Genomic DNA, 21,281 nt, shown 5'->3' with positions numbered 1-21,281 from the left:
AATTTATTCTTTTGTGTTAACAACTGGGCATGCTACAGCACCAAAACACCTAATGTTTCCCTCTCATGCTGACAGAAGTCTTTCAGTTTTCTTCAGGAAAACATTTCATGCATTTCTTCATCTTTGTATGACAAAACAGGATCACACAATACGTATCCAATGAAGCAAGCCTTTGAAATAAGCCATATACATGGTAGACAATTTAATCTCAAATACTTTATTTATGATTCACTATCTAATATGAGACCATATTTAATATTTATTTTTAAATTTTATATATGACTATATGAAGTTTCTATGTGTGAAAGTTTCAATACCAATATACACATTTTAGATATATTTTTAAAAAAGAAAATACAGATATGTAAAGTTCAATACTATATTAGTTTTACAAGTTTTCTTCCTTTTTTTACCTCCTGACAGTACACAAGTCGAACTGGTAGAAACAAGAATTGGTTCATTGACTGCTGGAGTATAACAGGAATCAGATACTTGAGACATCTGTGAAGCTAAAAATGCAAATAATTGGCTAAATTCAATTTTAGCTTTTCAATACATGATTAGGCTTAGAATGAATCCCTTTGTTAAATACTAATGTGTAGATGTACACATTATTTAGAGATTCAAATAGGTTTTCAATATTTTAGATGCATTTAGTGTTCAGTCTTAAATGGTCAAAGATACTGAGAGCCTCGTGCATCCTCAGTGAAGAGGTAGCAACAGCTTAAATCTGGATCTGACAGGCAGAATATTCCCACACTTCATGCATAACCTCAGTTCAGAGTAGTTAAATCAATTCTTGGCCAGCACCCTAAAAGACATTTTGCCAGCCCAAGTTTTGTTTCAGCTTGATTCCCAACCCAATCCTGTAAAGCTAAAGATGATCCATAGCATCAACGTATAAAATATATTGACGCAACAAAATACAGAAGATCCCTGCCAAGAAATTAACATCTTGCATTATTAGTGAAGATGTTCTGGCAGATCAGGAGGGGAGGGGGAAGGATATCACTATGAACCTCCCACCCCACACCCAAATTTATGGTAAATATCCATATGGTTTCTAGTTTTTTTTCATATTGCTATGGAAGCAACAGCCATAACAGAAAAATAAATACTAATTGTAATATTTAAAAATATATATTAAAATATACTTTAAGAACTAAAACATAACATGTTCTTGGGTCCAAAGAAAAGCCCACATCCCAACACTACTTATCCTGAAGTTTAACAGAACTCTGCTCATACCTGTGTACAATATGAGCAAAGTGAATAAAACTGCAACACGTATGGGCATAGAGAGCATATGTATTAATAAACTACAGACCTCAGACAATCAACTCAGGTGGTTTACACAATCTAACATAATTTAGAGCATAAAGTTGGAGAGGAAGGGGCAGTATTCCATTTTCCAGTATATTCTTGCAAAATGGTGACAACACCCAGAAAACTTCAGCAATTAAAAGATAAAATGTTTGTCCTTTCACAAATCACACACAACATCTATCATCATACCTGTAGGGGAAAGATTTTCCCTTTTCTCCTTCATGTCTTTTATCCTTCTCTCCATTGCACTGCACTGATACTTGATTTTACTTGCTGGGCTGTACACTAGTGAACCATCATCTTCAAAGAATAGAACTGGTATATCCGTCTCTAAACAGTTATAGATGATAAGTTACTAGGAGGATGTGATATCCAATAGCGGACAAATATTGGAGTATAGGTAACATTTTGAAAAGCTAAATTTATACAAAGCATTCCTGCCATAGCAACAGATTTTGAATAAAGTTTTCAAACACATCTAAACAAGTTGGGGCCTGCAACAAAAGTATTCCAGTGTATCTTCCCCTCTTAACATGAACACTCTTGTTCATGGTTCAAACCAACCAGCCATATCCTCTCCTAGTACACTTCATTACATAAGAAGAGCCTGCTGGATCAGGCCAATGGCCCATCTAGTCCAGCATACAATTTTCACAGTTGCCAACCATATGCCCTTGGGAAGCCCACAAGCAGGATCATTAGTGCAAGAGCACTCCCCCTCCCCTGCAGTTTCCAGCAACTGGTATTCAGAAGCATACTGCCTCCAACTGTGGAGGTAGAGCATTGCCATTGTGGGCAGTAGCCTTTGATACTGTTACCCTCCATGAATTTTTCTAATCCTCTGTGCTGTGTGAAGTACTTTCTTTGATCTGTCCTGAATCTTTCAGCACTCAGTTTCATTGGATATCCATGAGTTCTCATGTTATGAAAGGGAGAGAAAAACTTCTCTAACCACTCTCTCCATGTCATGCATAATTTTATAAACTTCCATCATGTCACCTCTGACTTGCCTTTTCTCTAAACTAAAAAGCTGCAACCTTTCCTCATAGGGGAGTTGCTCCATCCCCGATAACCTTGGTTGCCCTTTTTTGAATCTTTTCCATTTCTACAACATTCTTCTTGATGATATTCAGTTCAGCTAAAGTGGCCATCAGATTAAAGCTGAAGCAGATTCAGTTTCAGAAGCAGATTACAGATTCAGTCACAGTTGCTAAAAGAACAAAATAGATACAAGAGGAAGACTCAATGTGGTGTCCTGTAGAAATTACTGGACTCCACTTCCTATCATCCCTGACCATTGCCTATACTGGCTGGGGCTTATTGAGTCCACCACCACACGGAGGTCTCCACATTGGCTATCCTTGCAGTACTATATAAGGTGACATGACCAACCGATGCTAATCCAACAAGGGTGATCTGCAGGATGGTAAGATCAAGCTGGTCTTTTCACCAGCTACTTCCTGGTTTATCTACTACTGCCACTGCTAAAGAAACTCCAGGAATTTTATCAGCTAATACCTTTAATAAAACTTACTGATCTCTCAGGTGAAGAGGCCAAAAGGGGGGCAATTACTTGACTAAATTCCAGGAAAAAAAATCCAGAAGAGAAAGACAGTTTCCACCTAAAAATCACAGCATGGATAGTTCCTCAGAGCCAATGATGTATCAGCACACTTTCCCACATAAATATGGGAAGGCAGGTCATTAAGTCTAGCAGAAGTAAAAGCTTCAGGATATCTTGCATTTTCTTAAGATAATCAGCTAATTGAAAACAGTTAACCTAAGGAATACCAAAGGAATGTGGAGAGTAGCTTGTATTGATAACTCACCATTCCTGACTACTGAGAATGCTCAGCCCTCATAAGGTTGCTGGATGTGTGTTGCCACCATAGGTTTTTGGGTGTTTTTTTTATAAGAGTTTTCTACGTCTGTAGACCTCAGAGTTCCCTCAAGCATGTTGGTATTGCTTTACAGTAACCCTGTTTGGCTATATACCTGTTTGCACCCACTGCTTAAGTTTGCTATTTGCTTAAGAAGGAGCAATAGTAAAATGAATTTAACCACCTTGATTCAGACAACCCTGAATACAGATTGCAGTTGTTGGTTTCCCCCCTGCCCCAATTCAGAGATCACCTGCTTCTATCCGGCCCAAAATGTTTGAAACTGTTGAGATAGCACTCACCACGAACAGGACAAGATAGGAACTAGGGCACCCAGACAGTCTTAATGTATTTATTAATTCACTTACTTCCCACTTATAATCCTAACAGAAGAGCTTTATTGCCTCTCTCTTTGGGAAGAAAATGCATGTGGAAGCCAGATGGTGGATCCAGAGGTTCTCCTACCATACATAGCTAGCTTTTTCACTACAGTATGGAAACCTATTTCTATACAAAGATTGCTGCTGCTAGATCAGGACCTGCATCTTTAGTATTTAAAAGGCAACAATTTTGGAAACCTTAACAGAAAATATGATTTCAAACAGATGTTACTTGGTTTATAACACCCTATAGAGTTCCACAGTGTGGAAAGGCTACATGACTAAACTGGGTGGTGGCAAGGAAGGGAAGATAGAATGGTCTCTCTATCCTTGTAAGAAAACTATGGTATGGGTGGTTGTGACGTCAAAATGACTCTTTTTTTTACCTAAAGCCAGATCTGAATGTGAGTGGTGCATATGTGCTTTGCTCTATCTCCAGCTGAAGAGAGGAGTGCACAAGAGACTAGCCCAGAAAAGAGACCAGAAGCTAAGTGTGTTGGCTGAGCACACCTGAGTTTTCCCTGCACAACCAAACAGCCTGCAGAAGGGAAATCAAAGGATTCAGAAGTACACTGATCCCCAATCCCTCCTTTAACTGACCATAGGGGACATGGAGACGTTCACTGGTAGGGAGGATTTGAGAAGGATGTGGAGAAGCAAGAGCAAACGCTCTCTTTATTTCCTTGCTCCTGTTCCTCTTTCTTCCACAAAGAAAGAATCAGTAGGGAAAGGGAAGAAAGAGGGAGCAAAATGATGAAGCAGGTCCTTTACCCAATTCCTTCTCCCTCTTTGCTGGTCATCTAGCCCTGCAAATTTCACAAGGGCCTCCATGTATTAATGTTAGTTACAATTGGGTACAGTTGCAAGACTGCATCATAAGACTATCCTCAAGGTTTTTTAACCAAACCAACCAACCAGAATTACTTTTCAGTGCAATGGTTAAAAGACATTAGCGATATAAACAGATTTTATACTTGCCTGTTGCTGCTTTTTGTACAGCTAACTCTTTAGCCATTATATTCAACCTTTTTTGTAGTCTCTTATCTTTTTCTGGAGTTTTTTCAACGAAGTCTTTGGGCTGCATGCATTTGTGCTACAAAACAACATTTATAGCATTCATATAAACAAGAAATAATCTTTCACATTTGTCACAGGACATGGGAAGCTAGAACTATCATCACTCAGTTGTACTAATTCTGCAAGTTTTTTGTGTATATAGTATATTATATACTTCTATTAATACCCAAGTCTCAGCACATGCCCCTAAGCATTCTTACCCACAACTAGCAGAGTGTCAGTATACATACACTGGTTTCCTGCTGTAAATGTGAAATTTAAAATTTGCAGGAATGCTGCATAAGCAAAAAAACAGATACTCAGCAGACTTCCCATGGATATCCAAGATAGTAAGATGACAAACTGAAACATTCCATAGAAAAGCATGCATTTCACACATCCCACCCATACCTATCTATAATATAAATTATAGGTGACTGACAAAATAGGGTGGTTTCATATGAGAAACTGAGGAAGCCACCACATACCTATAGAACCAAAAGGAAGGTTTATTTGTGGTGGTGACAGCAGATAACTACAATGTTAACAAAAATGACCAGCAAATGTTCTCAGGGTGCAAGGCCAGAATGTTAGTAAACACCCCTGCCTGAACCCCAGGTGCCTTATAGATAAGCTGGGATTTGTAACAATTTTAAGCACTCGCACAACTGACCTGAGGGTAGGACCAATTTGAAGGGAAAAATAAATAAGTTCAAAGCCATTAAAAAGCTATATACACACCTTTTTAATAAGCTGAGGCAACCCTTCATTAGTATTTATTGCAGGATACAATGACTCATCAACACGTGCTCTAAGCTCTCGGCATCTGAGCAAAACAAATAACATGAACTCAGGTATTTCTTTGATATAAAATTTGGCTGCAATGCTGTGGCTGACCAGAGGTCATAGATGATATCACCACCAGGATAGTAATTATGTCCCCAGGGAATCCATAGAAAGCACAACAGGTACAGATGTACTACTGGTGATGTGGGATCAGCCTTGGATCTTCCCATTCCCCCAACATTTAATGTATTTTAAGGTCTGTTTTTATGATGTTTTAAAGTGTTTTTACTGCTTTTGCTTGCCGTCCTGGGCTCCTGCTCTGAGGAAGGGCAGGATATAAATTAAATAATAAATAAAATAGATAAACATTGCTCCCCAAAATAACTATGCCAGCTGGGAGTGTTAATTTCTTTCCCTTCCACCCCCATCCCCAATGTTAATGGGAAAGGAAAATAAACAGAAAAATATGAAGAAAATAAGAAGAAAAAGAAAAAGCCACCTCCTGGGTTGTAATGAACTAGCAGGGCATAGGAAGTGATAGTAGTTTTACCACAGATTCTCCTCACCCTCCATTGCAGAACTGCTGTGCCACAGATTTACTATCAACAACAATGGTGCTAAATACTTGAGGACTGCAACATAAACCTACTCACTCTGAAAACCTACCAACCTATCTCTAGTCTACTTCTCATCTGTTCCTTCTACCATATCTAACATCCCTTAGGCATATCTTTTCTAGAAAACCTAGGTCATCAAATGGACCATTTGCTTGCTTGTAAAAGTGACATTAAAAATGCTACAATTTCTATTTATATTCACTAGAACAAAGAAAGCACAAAACTAGTAATTTAGACTCTCGTTAGGAAAGGAACAGAGGATTTTAAGGACAGGGGTCACATTGCTTAGCTTTGCTAGTAGGCAGGGTCCAAGACAAAACCTTTCTGGCATGACGTAAATATCATTTACTCTGATTTACATTTTAAGTGAAGGCCTTCCTTATTTTTTTGAAAGCACAGGTACTACAATTTCAGTGAAAGAACATACACTACTAGTAGTTTATTTGCGGTCAAGGACCCAAAAATTAAAACAGAGTAAAAGAAATCGACATATGATACAGAACAAAAGCAAGATTCATGATACAAGCATTAGAAAGAGGCACGTATTGATTGGGCAGCAGATACGAATTTTGATACTTGTATGGTGATATCTTTGTCAGAGCCTGTGAGGAGCAGAGCAATCATATCTTCGGGGGAAAAGCTTTTAAATTTCTGGTTCGACAAGATAGGGTTAAGGAATTTAGTTCGGATTTGTGAATAAAGGGGGCAATCCAAAATGGAATGGGAAAGGGTTTCGATCTGTTCATGACCGCAAGGGCATACACGATGCTCATAAGGGGTTCGTTGGAATCTCCCTTCCATTATCGCTGAGTTTAAGGCATTGAATCTGGCTTTTGTAAAGGCTGAACGTAATTTGGGAAAAGTAAGAAAATATAAATAGGGGGCAAGTTTACCAGATGCAAAAGATAAATCTAGGGACAATGGGGAGCATGTTTTGGATGCATTAGAGATTGAGTTTTGGTAATCAAAATCTATAAGCCGAGAACAGATCTGTGAGAGTGCATCGTTTTGAGATTTGGAGGCCAGATAGTCTTTGGAGAGGCCAATTTTCAGCAGTTTGTGAGCAAAGAAGAGGGATAGGTGTCGTTCCAGAATGGGGCTAGAAGGCCTTGGGGAAGGTTAAATGAAATTTTTGCCCAAAAATTGAAAGTCATGATCCATGCTCGGCAGTCCAAAGAGGTCAGCCCGCATTCGAGTCTTAATGCTGCTGAGGGAACACATCGGGGCACAGCTGAAAGGCTGCGAAGGAAACTGGAAAGTGTGGTTTCAACAGATGGACCTAGGGAGTGAATCCAAATGGGGGCGCCGTATAAAAGTTGGGGAATAATCTTATATGTGAATAGTTTAATTTATTTATTTATTTATTTATTTATTTATTTAATTTATATACCGCCCTAAGCCCGAGGGCTCTCTGGGCGGTGTACATAACAATAAAACAATCAGAAAATATATAAATACAATAATACAATGGAATCAAATCAAACAGACGTAAACAAAAATCAAAGCAGCAGCTGGGCTGGGACAAAACGGCCGCCTTTGTGATGAAAAAAGCGGAGTAAATTCTTTGTGGAATACCTTGCTTTCGTTACTGCTGCTCGAATGTGGGTAGACCAACTCAGAGAGGCGTGGAAAATTATGCCTAGGTATCTGTAGTAGGCAACTTGTGCGATCTGGTGTCCATTTATCGACCAAACAGGGAGGGATTTGCTATTGGAAAAGACTAGAATTTTAGTTTTTTCGAAATTAATGACAAGTTGGTTGTCATTGCAATAGGACATGAACACCTTTATCATACGGGTAAGGCCGATCTTCGTAAAAGATAAGAGCACAGCGTCATCTGCATATAGTAGTAACGGGCAGGATGTAGAGGCAATTTTAGGAATATGAAAATCATTGGAGAGACACTGCACTGCCAGGTCATTTAGATATAAATTGAAAAGGAGAGGCGCTAAAATGCAGCCTTGTCTGACCCCTGTGAATGTATGGATGGGGTTTGGCAGGCCGCCATCATTACCGCAGCAAACTCGGAGGGAAGTGTTCTGATGTAATTTGTATATCAGGAAAAGAAGTCTTTTATCGATAGTGGTATTTATTAATTTGTGCCAAAGTTTGTCCCGTGGTATGGAGTCAAATGCGGCCTTTAAATCAATAAAGGCAGCATGGAGACCAGGACTGTTATGTTTGTTATATTTTTCAGCAAGATGTTGCAAGATTATACAATGATTCAAAGTGGAGCAACCTTTCTGGAATCCTGCTTGCTCTAAGCCCAGAATGTTTTGGTCATCAAGCCATGACTGAAGTTTTGTTTTCAGATGTGAGGCGTATAGCTTTCCAATAATGGAAAGCAGACTAATCGGGCGGTAATTGGAGGGGTCTTGCCTGTCTCCTTTTTTGTAGATGGGTATAATGGTAGCTTCTTGCCATGATATTGGAAAATGACCCGATTTATTAAAGTTGGTAAAAAGCTTTGCTAGTAGGGGGGCCCACCAATCCTGGTTATCTTGCAGAAGTTCAGCAGGGATGTTATCTGGGCCTGGTGCTTTACCCTTCTTAAGGTCCGCAATCAAATCCCTTATTTCAGCTTGATTGACAGGCGGCCAATCCGGAAGAAGGGAAAGTTCAAAGGACAAAGAATTTATTGGATTGGTTGGGTGTTTAATCTGATACAAAGAGGTGAAATAACTTTCCCATGTCTGAGGAGAAATAGCGTGCACGGCTATGGGGTGGGATCTAAAGGCCTTCGTAATAATAGACCAAAATCTCTCCGAGTTATTCTGTCTTGATGCAACAATGAGATTGTTCCATTCCTCTTTGAGTGCTTGTTGTTTTTTACGGGCAAGTGTTGTCTTGTACAGTCTCTTGGTTAAATAATACTCCAGGGGGAGGGAAATAAGATGTTGACGACGATAATTAAGATAGATGGATCTTAGGCGTAGTTTTAAGGCTTGACACTCCTTGTCAAACCATTTAGGGCAATTAAAATTCTTAGAATTGGCGGTTGATGGTCGAGGGGATAAAAGAGAGCGTAACGCTGAAGATAGAGAGTCGTAAACAGTGAGGATCTCATCGGAGGATTTGAATTCATCAACAGGGAGCGAGTAGCTACAGTACTCGGGGCGGACAAATATTTTCCTATGTTTGTAGCTAATGAAAGTGTCCAGATAGGTCTTTTACGGTAGGAAGTCAAATTTTCAATGAGATTATATTTGTGGGCCAGGCGAATCTCTCTAGGGATAATGCATATAACATTCAGGGGAAGATGATCACTACTTAGTTTTGTTCCGATATAGAATCGATCAATCATACTTAGCAATTTTTGGGAAATTAAGACATAGTCGATTACACTGCAGCCGTGGTTGGAGATGTATGTAAATTCGGCACAATCATCAATGTTCTTAAGGCCATTTAAAATGGTCATGTGATGGGAAGCTATGAAGCGGGCTAGATTAATTCCGCTGTAGTTAGTGACCGTGTCTTTCGAATTCCTTTCATAATGAAAGGCTGTATGGTCGCATTCTTCGCCTCTCCAAAGGGGCAAAGAGAGTAGTTCATTATTATTAGGACCAATTCTTGCATTGAGATCTCCCATAATTAGCGTTTTTGCATTGGGATGGGAGTTCTCAAGATTGGAGATATAGTGATCAAATAATTCCCAATTATGGTTGGTGGAAGCATAATCCTTGGCGGGGGGGATATACACGTTTACAAAAATAATTGAAAGGGCGCCTATTACCAGAAGCACGGAGAGTGCAAATGGGGGAAGAGACTGTAGGGGATGTATTTTAATATTAATGGACGATGATATTAAAGACAACAACCCTCCTTTCGCTCTACCACTCGAGGAGGGCAGGGCAGGGAGATCATAGGATGAGAAGCCGTTTATGCAGGGTTTGTCAATAGCCCAAGTCTCTTGTAGGGCGATGATATCAAATCTGGAGAGGTATGGAAACCATTCGGGGTCTGTTACCTTCGAATTCCAACCTGCAATATTCCAGGAAATGAGTTGCAAGGGATTGATTGTATTATCAGGTAGGGTGGAGTCGACTAAAGAATCGTCGTTAGGGGATAAATATGGTTGTCAATTAAGTTCATCAATTAGGTTGAGTGAACCACTAGCATCATTGAAGATTGCTCCATTCTTTATGGAGGATTTATGCTTAGTTGAGGAGATTATTTGGACTGAGGAGGGGTTCCTTAGATTGGTGGAGGCAGAGGGCCGCAAGGAACTGGTATTAGGGCAGCGTTCGAGCTGAGAATGGGTAGTAGATTTTTCATCCACAATTTCCATGCCTTTATTGCAGTGAGAAGAGTGATCGGCCACCTTTAAAGCAGGAGTTTCTAGCAGGGAATTGGACTGTGAAGACGACTGGAGACGAGAGATCAAACGTCGAAGTCTGTTGATGAGTGATAGTCTTTCAGGTTCTGGTAGAGCAGGATAAAGTTCAGCCAGTTGGCTTTTTTCAGGATCCAGTTCCTGAAAGGGGGTCTCGTCAAGATGTTCTGGGGCGACCAGCCTCTGAGAACTAGTAGATCGCATTGAAAAGTCATTTGAGATCGTAGAAGGAACAGTGTTGTTAGAGTTTTCTAGAGACACTGAGGAGTTTGTAAAACTGGACTGGAGGCATGGGTCCATTAGAGAAGTTGGAGGTGCTGTGTTAATGTAGTATCTTTGAGCTGTAAGGCCAAATTTTGATAGGATATTCCTTTTTTGAAAGATGTGATTGGCCATATCTCTCGAGTGATATGTGATAACCAACCTCCATTCATGCGATGATTGCGCTAGAATTTTCATAGACCTAACGAAATTTCGTCGTCTAGGGGCCGCCATAGATTTGCTAAAGCAAGTGTCCAGGAAAGAGATACTGGGAAACATCAGTCTGGTTTCACTGAATCTGCCTTTGTAAGAGATTACCAATTTATTTAGTTGTAATTGTAATTTCCACGGTTGAAAGGAAGTTTGGGTCTCAATCATCAGCGCAGAGTCATGGTGACATGAAACTTGAGAGTTGTTTATTTCGACCACTTCAGGAGTGTTAGTCAATTGAGGGAACACAGGAGCTAGGTGGCACTGATCCCCAGGGCCAGGGGTGTTGTCTTTTTCAGGATTTTTTTTTGTAAAGGCGGTTGGGCGTTGGTTTAGGTTTTTGATGCTCAAGGAGTTTGAAAAGCGGTTTGTAGTTCATTTTATTAGAAAAGTTGACTTTTTGGTTTTTAATGTTTTTGGATTTCTTGGAGAGTTTAGCGTGTCGCCTTGATTGTTTAGTTTTTTTCAGGTTCTTACTCGTGTCATCTGAAGTCACTTTTGTAGAGCTCTGGGAGGAAGAGGAGGGTAAGAGTGATCGGACAGTCTGAACAACTGTGTTGAGCAGCTGATTTGTTTTTATAATGCAATCTTTGATAAGTTTTATTTCGTCAAGCAATGCTAAATGGTTAGATGAATTCAAGGGCATTGCATCAAAAGTATTTCCTTTTCTATGAACAGAAGGTGGCAGTAGCGAGTCATTTGACGGCTGGTAGGAATCGATTGTGAAGAAGGATAATGGAGGCAGTTCATTTTCATTGAGCAGGCTCAGTGAGTTGTGGAAGCCGGCATCTTGGAGTTCCTCCGCAAGATTCTTGGAGATGGGAGGATTCGGTCAGGCATTTGCAAAGAGTTGCCGATCCACAGACCATTCATGGTGGGCAGAACTCAGCGAAGGTAAGTGAAGATTTGGTGTAGGGTTTTTTGGTGAGGCAGAAAAGTTAGTCATAGGTGTGAAGAAGTTGGAGATTTTAGTTTGTATGGATCGTTTAGAAGTAGGAACTTCCCCAGTGACGCTATTCTGGGATGAGTTCCTCGAAGTCATTGTTAAATATGCTGACACCCTCAGGGGGGGTGTCCGTGAGAAGTTACGGAGGAAAAAAAGGGAAGTAATAATTTGAACAGTTAAAATTTGCAAAAGGAAATAAAAAGAATATAAAATAGCTGGGACACAGTAAAACAACAAGCTGCTAGTGCCTTATTGTTTTGAGTTAAGCAGTTCGGCTATTATAAATCAATTAGAACGTTTGTGTCTTAGAGATAAAGCCAATTATGTAGTAAAATGCAATAAAACAGTCTTAGACATTCAAGATAATGGCAGCAGCTTAAGGCTACTAGCAAGGTTAATAGTGTCCCGGTTGTAAAAGCTTATAAAAAACACTTGATTGACTTGCGAGTTTCACCTAAGACCTGATAAAGTGCTCGGAAAGTTTATATAAAGACTATAGAGACGCTGAGTATGTGTAAACGTCTTTTTTGACGTGGGTAAGATCAGACGAAAAAGCAATGCGACTTACCTGGAAGCAGCCGGAAGCCCATTCACATACACTAAACTATTCCTAAATTTGCTGTTTTTCTTAGTAATTTTCCTCAATCCTGAAAACTGAAGAACTTAGAATTGCCTACATGCCAACAGTTAACCTCTTGCTAACGTGCATGGCTGTAGTTTCCCTATCTAAGAGCATGCCAAGAAGTTTTAATCCTTTGTCATGCCTGATCTAGTCAAGTCAATCAAACAAGTGTGAAAATCCACATGCAGCAGGCTGAACAGAATGCAAAACAACTTATTTGCAACGAAGCCTGACAGATATGCTTCTTCCCTACCTCTGTGCCTGTATTCATAGTCTTTCCCAGGAATCTATAGACCTATTAGAAACTTCATAGGTTATAGACTTCTTATATATAAATTACAGCCAAGATCTCTACAAGTGCAGAAAGCTAAAATCCACATGGAAGTACTTTCAGTGTAGGAATTTCAGTAGGCATAAAGTAGTCTGGACAAGTATTTCCTAAGACACAGGGTAGGTCTCTGTCACTCAACTCAGGTATACTTTTTCTGTGTCTCTATAATAGAAGTAAATCTTTTGAGAGTTTTGTGAACTGAATTTTGTGTCATGAAAGATGTGCACACCTCACAGCGCAGGCTAATTGCCAGGTGTCTAATAATGGACTTACACTGTTTCTGTATTACTCTACAATCTAATACACTATTTCCCAATCTGTACTCTAGGAAACCTTAGGATTCTTCAAAAGGGTTCTTTTTCCATAAAACCTCAAAAGCCTATTATTAAGAAGACTGTTAGGTTACTACTGTTAAAACTTAAAACAGCATTTGCACTGCCACAGCAAAACAGCAACAAGGCAGGCAGTTTCCAGGACTACCTTGGCCACAATGCCTTACTCAAGGAAGAACTCTTTCTCTGAGCAAAGCACAGGTAACCCAGTGCCACCAGAGAGCTCTGTAGGTGCATTGCAAGTGCTTTGCTACAGCAGCAAATGCATTCCTCAAGTGCTGGGCAGGCTTCCCAATGTGCTTGGAGACAAAAGGTTGCCAGAAGGGCTGGGCTGGAACTTCTCTAACCTATAGTGCAAGCAGCAAGTTCTCAGATGCTCTCAGTTCACATACAGCAACAGTGCTTTAATTAATATTTCAACATTTATATGTTCCAACTGTGTATTGCTGGAACTTGATATGAAGTGCCCAGAAGACTTTGTGGACTGGGTGTTCAACAAATGTTATACACAGGCTCAGACACTGCCCTGTGAGAACTGAGAGTGCATCTTCAACTACACTGCAGAATATTCTGCAACATGGGGGTTCCACAATAAAGATGTTCACACGCAGAAGTGTTCCCTTTCAGTTGGAAGTCTGAAAACCTCTGATTTGCAAACTTTTGATATAAAATCAAGACTACAAATCTGTAAGACTGCAGCACAAAATCAAAGTATTTTGTAATCAGAACAAAATGATTCTAGTGACACCTAGTGCTTTTATAGTTGTAAGGCACATGCATTATAAGTATGGTCCAAACATCTGGCATATTTTATTAATGAAGTTGAAAATGTATATAATTATGAATACACTAGTCAGACTGTGTTGGTGCTCTACATGCTTATGTTTTTAATACTGAGCAGATTTGAGAAAATACAAGTCTGCTAATTTTGATATTCCTTGCTTTTTTGATGAACAATACATCTGATAAGAATTCTTCATTAATGTCACAGCCAACAAGGCTTTGGCCATCACACATTAATTTTGCAGCATAAACCAAATCAAAGTAAGATCAGCTATCAAAGCAAACAGTTGGCACAGATGGAGAATAAGATAATCCACTATATATTGGGTAAATTGAATGCACTTGTTTCAAGAACACTGAATTAGAAATAATTACACTTCACGCTCATTATGTCATCTTTTTAACTATGCCCACAAAATCAGACCTGTCTATGAAGATGAGAAAAATGAAATCTTTCTTAAAGATATTTTTGTAGTTTACATCAGATTTTAGACTACCATGTCACTTACCTTTAGACACTTTTTTTTTTTTTTTAGAAAAAATGCTTGTCAACTACATATAAATCTTTCAAGGTACCACTCATCTATCGTCTCTAGTGTTGTCTAGTCCAGGGGTCACCACTCTTTTAGGACCTGGGCACACATCTGCAAACTGGAGAAACTGTTAAGGGATACCCCTCATTACAAAACTACATACTGAAACCTAGCATATTGACTAGATCAGAATGCTTCTTTGAAGCTTAATTTCAATAGGGGGAGGGGTGGGAAAGGGTAGCCTGCAGGTAACATGGAAAGCATCTCTAGGAGCATGTGGGCATGCAGGTGTCATGTTGGCAACCCCTGGTCTACTCTGACTGGCAGCAACTCACCAAGGTCTCAGGCAAACATTTCCCTAGCCGTATTATCCAAGATGCTTTTAACTAGCGATACCTGGGATTGAACTTGGGATCTTCCACATACAACATATATGTGCTACCACTGAGCTATGAGCTCTCCATAATGCATGCTTCCTTTGGAGGCTAGGTCTTGGATCTTGCATAATTGTGTCCATTAATTCTTGTTTGCAGTCATTATATTCAAATATAAAACAATTGCATGCTGGCAATTTTCCCCTCTAGCATATGCTTTCCTCAGTACTTACTTTTCTACCCAAAGTACAGACACTAGTTTAATCCCAGCCTTCTGAGCTCTATTCCATGTAGATGACAGTCCTTCTTTAAAGATTACATGAGTCACTTGCTTATGGAAAGTCTTGGAAACCTACAGAACATAAGTAAATAGGAAACCTTGCATGGAAATTGTACTAAAAGTAATACATTCTTACACACACCTTTGCTAGATAAGCAGGAAATGTGCAGCTTTTAAAACAGTCAGTTATTGACATGTTTTAGTAAGCAGCTGTCAAGGAGAAAAATAAGCTTATTAATTCTAAAGCAATATGCTATGCACCTTGGCTAGTCTAACACAAACATGATATGGTTAAGTTCATTGACATCCTCAGTTAAGAGCATTATAAAAAAAGTTTTACATGCATTTTTCATATTTAACTTCTTTAATATCTTGCATATTCTTAAAATGCATAAATTAAGACCTGCAGTAATCAGAGGAAGGAGAAGTACACAACCAGAAAAGGAAATTAAAATTGCCATTGCTCAACAGCTTACCTGAGGCACAGTTGTTACACTGGACTGCCCCCTCTCTGCCCATGGCAGTGAAGAGGTCTCTAGCCATCTTAAGAAAAGAATAAGGAACAGGCAGCTAGGCAACAATTGACCACCCAATTGCCAATAATCAAGTTGTGAAACAGGATAAAAGATTACGAGAACAGCCACAACAACCTAAGGAAAACTGGGTTGGGGGTGTAGGGAATGATATGCTATCCCAGAGCAATACTGGGATGCACATCAAACAAAGTGTCAAAGGGAAGAAGCAACCCTAATGTAATTATATATAGCATCTTGGCAACCCTTCCAGATTGAAAAGTGGGATAAACTGGGCAATGTAACGATGTACAAAGGTAGATTCAGAACACATCTGACATGATTTTTATTTTTTCTCCTAACTTCCAACAAGTTCACCCAGAACAAAAGATGAAATGTGCCCCTCATCCAACCTCTTTTAATAATAATTCACATAGATGGTTTGTAGAAACAGAAATAAAAACAAAACAATAATAAATATTAAGTTTTCTAATGTATATAAATTATTATGATGTATAGGATTTATAAAAACATCTACTATGTGAATGTCAGGCATTGGCCTGTGTGATGTCCTTATATGTTAAAAACTGTAAATATGGTAAGTGCAGATTTATATAGGGATATATAGTAAGTGAATTGAGTAAGAGGGGGGAGTACATGGGCTAGAATGCGGGAGAATGTTGGATGATGATTGGCTGAGTGTTTTGAATGGCTGAAGGTATAAATGAGAGGATGACAGTTGAGTAGGGGGGAGTTGAGAGGAGAGTGATTGGAAAGGAGTTGAAGTGGGAGGCAGTTGGGATTGAGTTGACAAGAGTTCTGAGGGAGGTTTGGGTTCTATTAGGCTGATATTTGGACAGAATATATATAACTGGAAACATGAGTGACACTATATGAAACCATACGCTTGTTAAACATTCCTAAAGTAATCTTGTTATTTCCTAGTGTTATCAAATAAATACTTTTATTGGTTTACCAAAAGCCTGATCCTTGGCTGGGGATATACAGACCAGAAGGGAGGGCAGGGTAATTACCAAGGCTGAAGGGAAACTGTATCTAATGGTGGTAGCGGTGAAGGAAGAAATTGTAACAAGTCACGTATCCAGAGCAACCCAGGATTGTATGCTTTATAGACAAAGATACAGGGGGGTTGTGGACAGCAAGGGCACCCAGACACAAAGTAATAGGGAGACTGAGGTGAAGTCTCTAGTAGTATTGTTTACAGGCAGTGGCTGGTGGTGCTGCCTAGCAGTGGGATCTTGAGAGATCTGTGCTATAGCGGAATGAGAAAAAATAAAAATGATGATCCTGCCTGGTGGTGTCCTGAGGTGGTGCCTAGTGAAAGGCCGTAGCCACAAGCAGCTGGGAACCTGACAGGTGGAGTCAAAGGTGGGATCGTCACAGCCTGCAATAACTTCCCAAGTTACTAGAAATTAAAAAGTCTAAAGTATCATTACATGAATAGATAGGATTCACTACATGTGAAGTACTTCTCAGCAGGAACTTTGTTTTTTTATATGTATTTGGCTGAATTCTTATTGCTAAAACAGTTGGCATTAATATAAAGCCTTGAAAAAGTTGAAAATGTCCTCTATTCCATATGTCAAGTTATCTTAGCAAGAGGCTCCTGGAGACAATGCACAATGGCCCTTCATTCCATATTTGGAGCAGGCTTCTTGAATAACACAGCAACAATGGAACATAATGGGGCATGGAACCCACTGAGTTATTATTTGCAATAGTTTACACCAGGGCTGTGGAATCGGTACGTCAAACCTTTGACTCCTCTATTTTTCTACTGTCCGTCTCCGACTCCAGCTCCTCTATTTTTCTACTGTCCGACTCCGACTCCTTCATAAATGGCAAATGTATATTGATTTATGTTAACATATTAATATTAAAATATTTTTATTTTGAAGCCGGAGTCGGTGCATTTCTACCGACTCCGACTCAAAATTACTTCCGACTCCACCCAAAATTGCTTCCGACTCCGACTCCACAGCCCTGGTTTACACATTTTATTTTCAAACTATTTTGTATTTTCAAACTATCATGAATAAATTTAATAAGTGTTATCATAAATACAGCACTATCCATGTACATTGTGCTTTACAAAAAGATGGCTAATCTCTTTGGTTTCTATTTCTAAACTGTAAGTTCGAAGCACAAAAGAGGAAGGTAAACAAGGAGAATATGCAATTATTTTAGTTACACAAATTTAGGCTTAGTTACAGTAGGGTGTGAGTTTGGACTAGGGACTAGGGATTGTGCCAAAGATTTCATGGGAAAAAGTGGGTCTACCCTGGCTTTTATGTTGGTATACTGATATTACAATATTTATAAGAGAAATTCTCATGAATGGAAAATTACAAGTAAGCTGCAGCTTCGAATAACAATAATTCTACTTTATTGAAAAAGAGTAACTTACTTTTGCTCCCATATCAATAAGTTGTTGAGTAAAGGCTTTTGAGTAGTTTTCTGTTCTGCTAGATGACCATACTTCAACATAAGCTACAACACCTATGAAGGGATAATAAAAAGAGAAGGATCTAAATAACAGGAAAATTTTTTAAATCATCTTTGGATTGCCATTTTCAGAGTGCAAATCCTAAACCACTTCCTTTGTATTATGTTAGTTAACTACCTCTAGGCATCATATTCATATAGTTTTTCTAAATACATTTCAGAGACTAAGGCTGCAGTCCAGCACATGTCTACTCAGAAGTAAGCTCCACTGGATTCAATGGGACTTACTCCCATACACTAAGTGTGTAGTGGATTGCAGCCTAATCAAACAGATTGCAGAAGATAACATTCTGCTCTTCAATATATGGGTTATGACCAGTTATGACCAGATCTACAACGCCCACACTTGAAGTGCTATTTAAGAGCCTATTTGTACTTTCATTACCACCAGCCAGACAAGTGCTCCTTGTGTTTAGGTTTTACTTAAGTAGCTAGAAATAGGGCTCACTTGGTGTCATACAGAGCCACTTGTGCCCTAGTTAGGTCAACAAAAATGCTGGGATTGGTGCCAGGCAGCTATGCTGTAACTGAATAACTTGTTTGAGAGGTCCACTGATTCAAGCACAACTGACAGAAGCACAGGTCGTTCCAAATATAAGCACTAACTCTCGCCATATCTAGACAGAAAAATGAAATGGACTGCCTTTAAGGTGATTCCGACTTATGGGCGACCCTACAAATAAGGCTTTCATGGTAAGCGGTATTCAGATGGGGTTTACCACTGCCTTCCTCTGAGGCTGAGAGGCAGTGACTGGCCCAAGGTCACCCAGTGAGCTTCATGGCTGTGTGGGAATTCAAACCCTGGTCTCCCAGGCTACTCTTTTCCTTCACTTAATTTATGCATTACTTCTTGCACCAATTTACACTCCTTCCCTGTGGAGTGAGTGTTGCCTTCTGTGGTTTTTGCTACTGAATAAGTGGAAGGCCCACCACTACGATTCTAATTCTACTTAACTTATATGTGTGGCATTAAGGAAACTGAGGCAACGGCTGAGACTCCATCTAAAAGATAGTATAGCACATAGTGTAAAAACACCAACTGAGTCTTTTTTTAGCTGCTACACTTCCTAGTTGATTCATGTTTTTTGCGATTATCTAAACTAGCTAAATTAGGTATGGGAAACCTTGGGCTTTCCAGATGTTACTAAATTACATCAGCCATGGCCATGTTTGCTGATGCTGATGGGAACTGTAGTTCAGCAACATCCTTGAGCTAGATGTTTGTGTGTGTGTTCTTTTCCGATATACTCTATTTTGCTGTAAATTTTATCTTGTAAAAAAAAATTCTAATAACAATGGTTACATACAGCGAGAAATCACAGAGTTGAGATTCACCAGCTTACAATATAATTAGAGTACAATACATTAGACAAGAATTGCTAGGACACAGCAGAAGCATGTATGTGCAAACACTATTTGTGTATATTTGTATCTGTTTTACTGACAACCTGCCTTAAGTAGGCATAACATTTTATAAGTATTAATAACAATGATTACAATGATAAGGTTCCCTCTATCATTCAGATGTTGCAATTGCCACTCAGCTAAGGAAATAGGAACATTATGATAAAAACGAGGTATTAAGTATTGTTTAAAACGGGGATGAAAGGCCTTAAGAAATACTAGTCATGTACAGCCAACTATCAAAAACGGCCCTCTGAGCTAGAAGCTGCTCTTCCAGCCCCAAAATGTTTCCAGTGAGCCCAGGGTTAACTTAACGCACATATCTAGGATGATGAGGCGGTGGTGTGTGTGTGTGTGGTAGAAAATGCTGAAATCCCACGTATTCCTACGTGTGAATCGGCCTCCTTTGCCGCTACTCAGTTATGGGGCACATACTTTCAGTGCATGGGGCTCCGCGGTTCATTCCCCGATATCTCAAACGGGAAGACCTCAGCCTTAGACCCTGGAGAGCAATTGCCACTCAAATCTGCACTATCACAAAAATCCCTATTCAATGTAAGGCACTTTCCTTTACTCGCACGTGTCCAGCACAAGACATGAAAAAGGCTACAGCATTCCTCCTCCTCGCACTCCCCTTCCCGCTTTCCACCCCTTCTCCCCACGGGAAGCCTGGCAGAATCCGTGCCTCAACCGGCTCAGTACCTGGCAAGACAGCTCGAGTACAACGCGGGTCATTGCTAACCTCCATAGAAACAGAACAAGAACAACCCTTAACGCGCCACTGTTTAAACCAACGGCTACAACGGGCACATGCGCACTGTGGAATACCTTCTTCCTCGTCCCTTCTTTCCGTTCCCCCGTCCTCTCTCTTCCGGTTCCGCCCAGCCTCATTAAAACTATAGAGACAACAAAAGGGGCTATAGACTTTTCCTATCTCTATAGTGACAGCCGCGCGGCGGTTCAAACCAAAAAAGGTTCCTGCCGGGCTGGGGAAGTTCTCCGCCGAGCCAAAGGGGCTCATCCCTGAGGAGGCAGGCGGGACCGCTGCATTTTTGCTGTTGTGGGCATGTTGGTGCTTCTTCTTTGCACAGTTCAACAGTTAAAAGGCAGAATCGCTCAGGAACTTGAACAGCAACGAAAATCAAGGCGCTTAAAAGCAAGTACTGTAGTGGAAAATGCAGAAGTGTAAGGTCCCTTCACGTTAGTCACACCTTTTTCTGCTGTGGGTTTGAGAGTGCGATTCTTGTTAGTGCCTTCTCTCACAACAACAGACATCCCCAGGAGCCAATCAGCATGAAAGGGGATAGGGTTAGCTACTTGGAAGAGTCTTTTCAGTGGCTGACTCGCTTTCTTTCACTCTGATTGGCTCCAATCAGCAGAAAAGGACAAAGAAGCATGTTAGAAGACTCTTCTCAGTGGCTGACACCCTCCCCTTTCACGCTGATTGGTTTGTAGGATGCTGGACACACAGGAACTACACAGGACGTGGATTAGACGGTGAAAGACCAACCCAAATTGTGTTTGCATGTTGACAAATTTGTAGGGCAGTATAATATCTCAGAAAGGAGGTCAGGTCTCCTGCTCCCCTGGTGCATTCACTATAGCTGCTGTTCTCTGCTTTTTAAAGTTTGATAGAAATATCTGTGGGCTATAGGTATGTTCTTGTGTTGCATTTTGGATACTCTGTTCATAGGAAGGGAAGAGGCACCAGAAATCATATCGCAAACATATGTTGGATAATGGAACAGACCAAGGAATTTCAGAAAATCACCCTGTGCTTTATAGATTA

General features: G+C 40.0%; 1 protein-coding gene across 4 annotated transcripts in view; it reads right to left on the bottom strand.

Moving 5' to 3' along the window:
* The window catches only part of MCPH1 (microcephalin 1), a 176,847-nt gene extending 156,244 nt beyond the window's left edge, over positions 1-20,603 (bottom strand). For 2 of the 4 annotated variants that reach the window (XM_061622911.1, XM_061622910.1), the window contains exons 1-7: positions 20,321-20,601; positions 17,991-18,082; positions 15,004-15,122; positions 5,384-5,468; positions 4,565-4,679; positions 1,516-1,656; positions 414-509 (exon numbers count right to left, since the gene is read on the bottom strand). In XM_061622911.1, coding sequence (XP_061478895.1) covers positions 414-509; positions 1,516-1,656; positions 4,565-4,679; positions 5,384-5,468; positions 15,004-15,122; positions 17,991-18,082; positions 20,321-20,513 — 841 coding nt within the window. In that variant the 5' untranslated portion in view covers positions 20,514-20,601. Of the gene's footprint in view, positions 1-413; positions 510-1,515; positions 1,657-4,564; positions 4,680-5,383; positions 5,469-15,003; positions 15,123-17,990; positions 18,083-20,320 lie in introns of all 4 variants that reach the window. The other 2 variants (XM_061622909.1, XM_061622908.1) reach the window with 2 other exon arrangements.
* Positions 20,604-21,281: the final 678 nt, after the last annotated feature.

The sequence above is a fragment of the Rhineura floridana genome, chromosome 4 (assembly GCF_030035675.1).
Source record: "Rhineura floridana isolate rRhiFlo1 chromosome 4, rRhiFlo1.hap2, whole genome shotgun sequence".
In the NCBI taxonomy this organism is placed as follows: Eukaryota; Metazoa; Chordata; class Lepidosauria; order Squamata; family Rhineuridae; genus Rhineura; species Rhineura floridana.
Note: the sequence above shows the minus strand (reverse complement) of the source record. Positions and strands in the feature narration are given on the sequence as shown.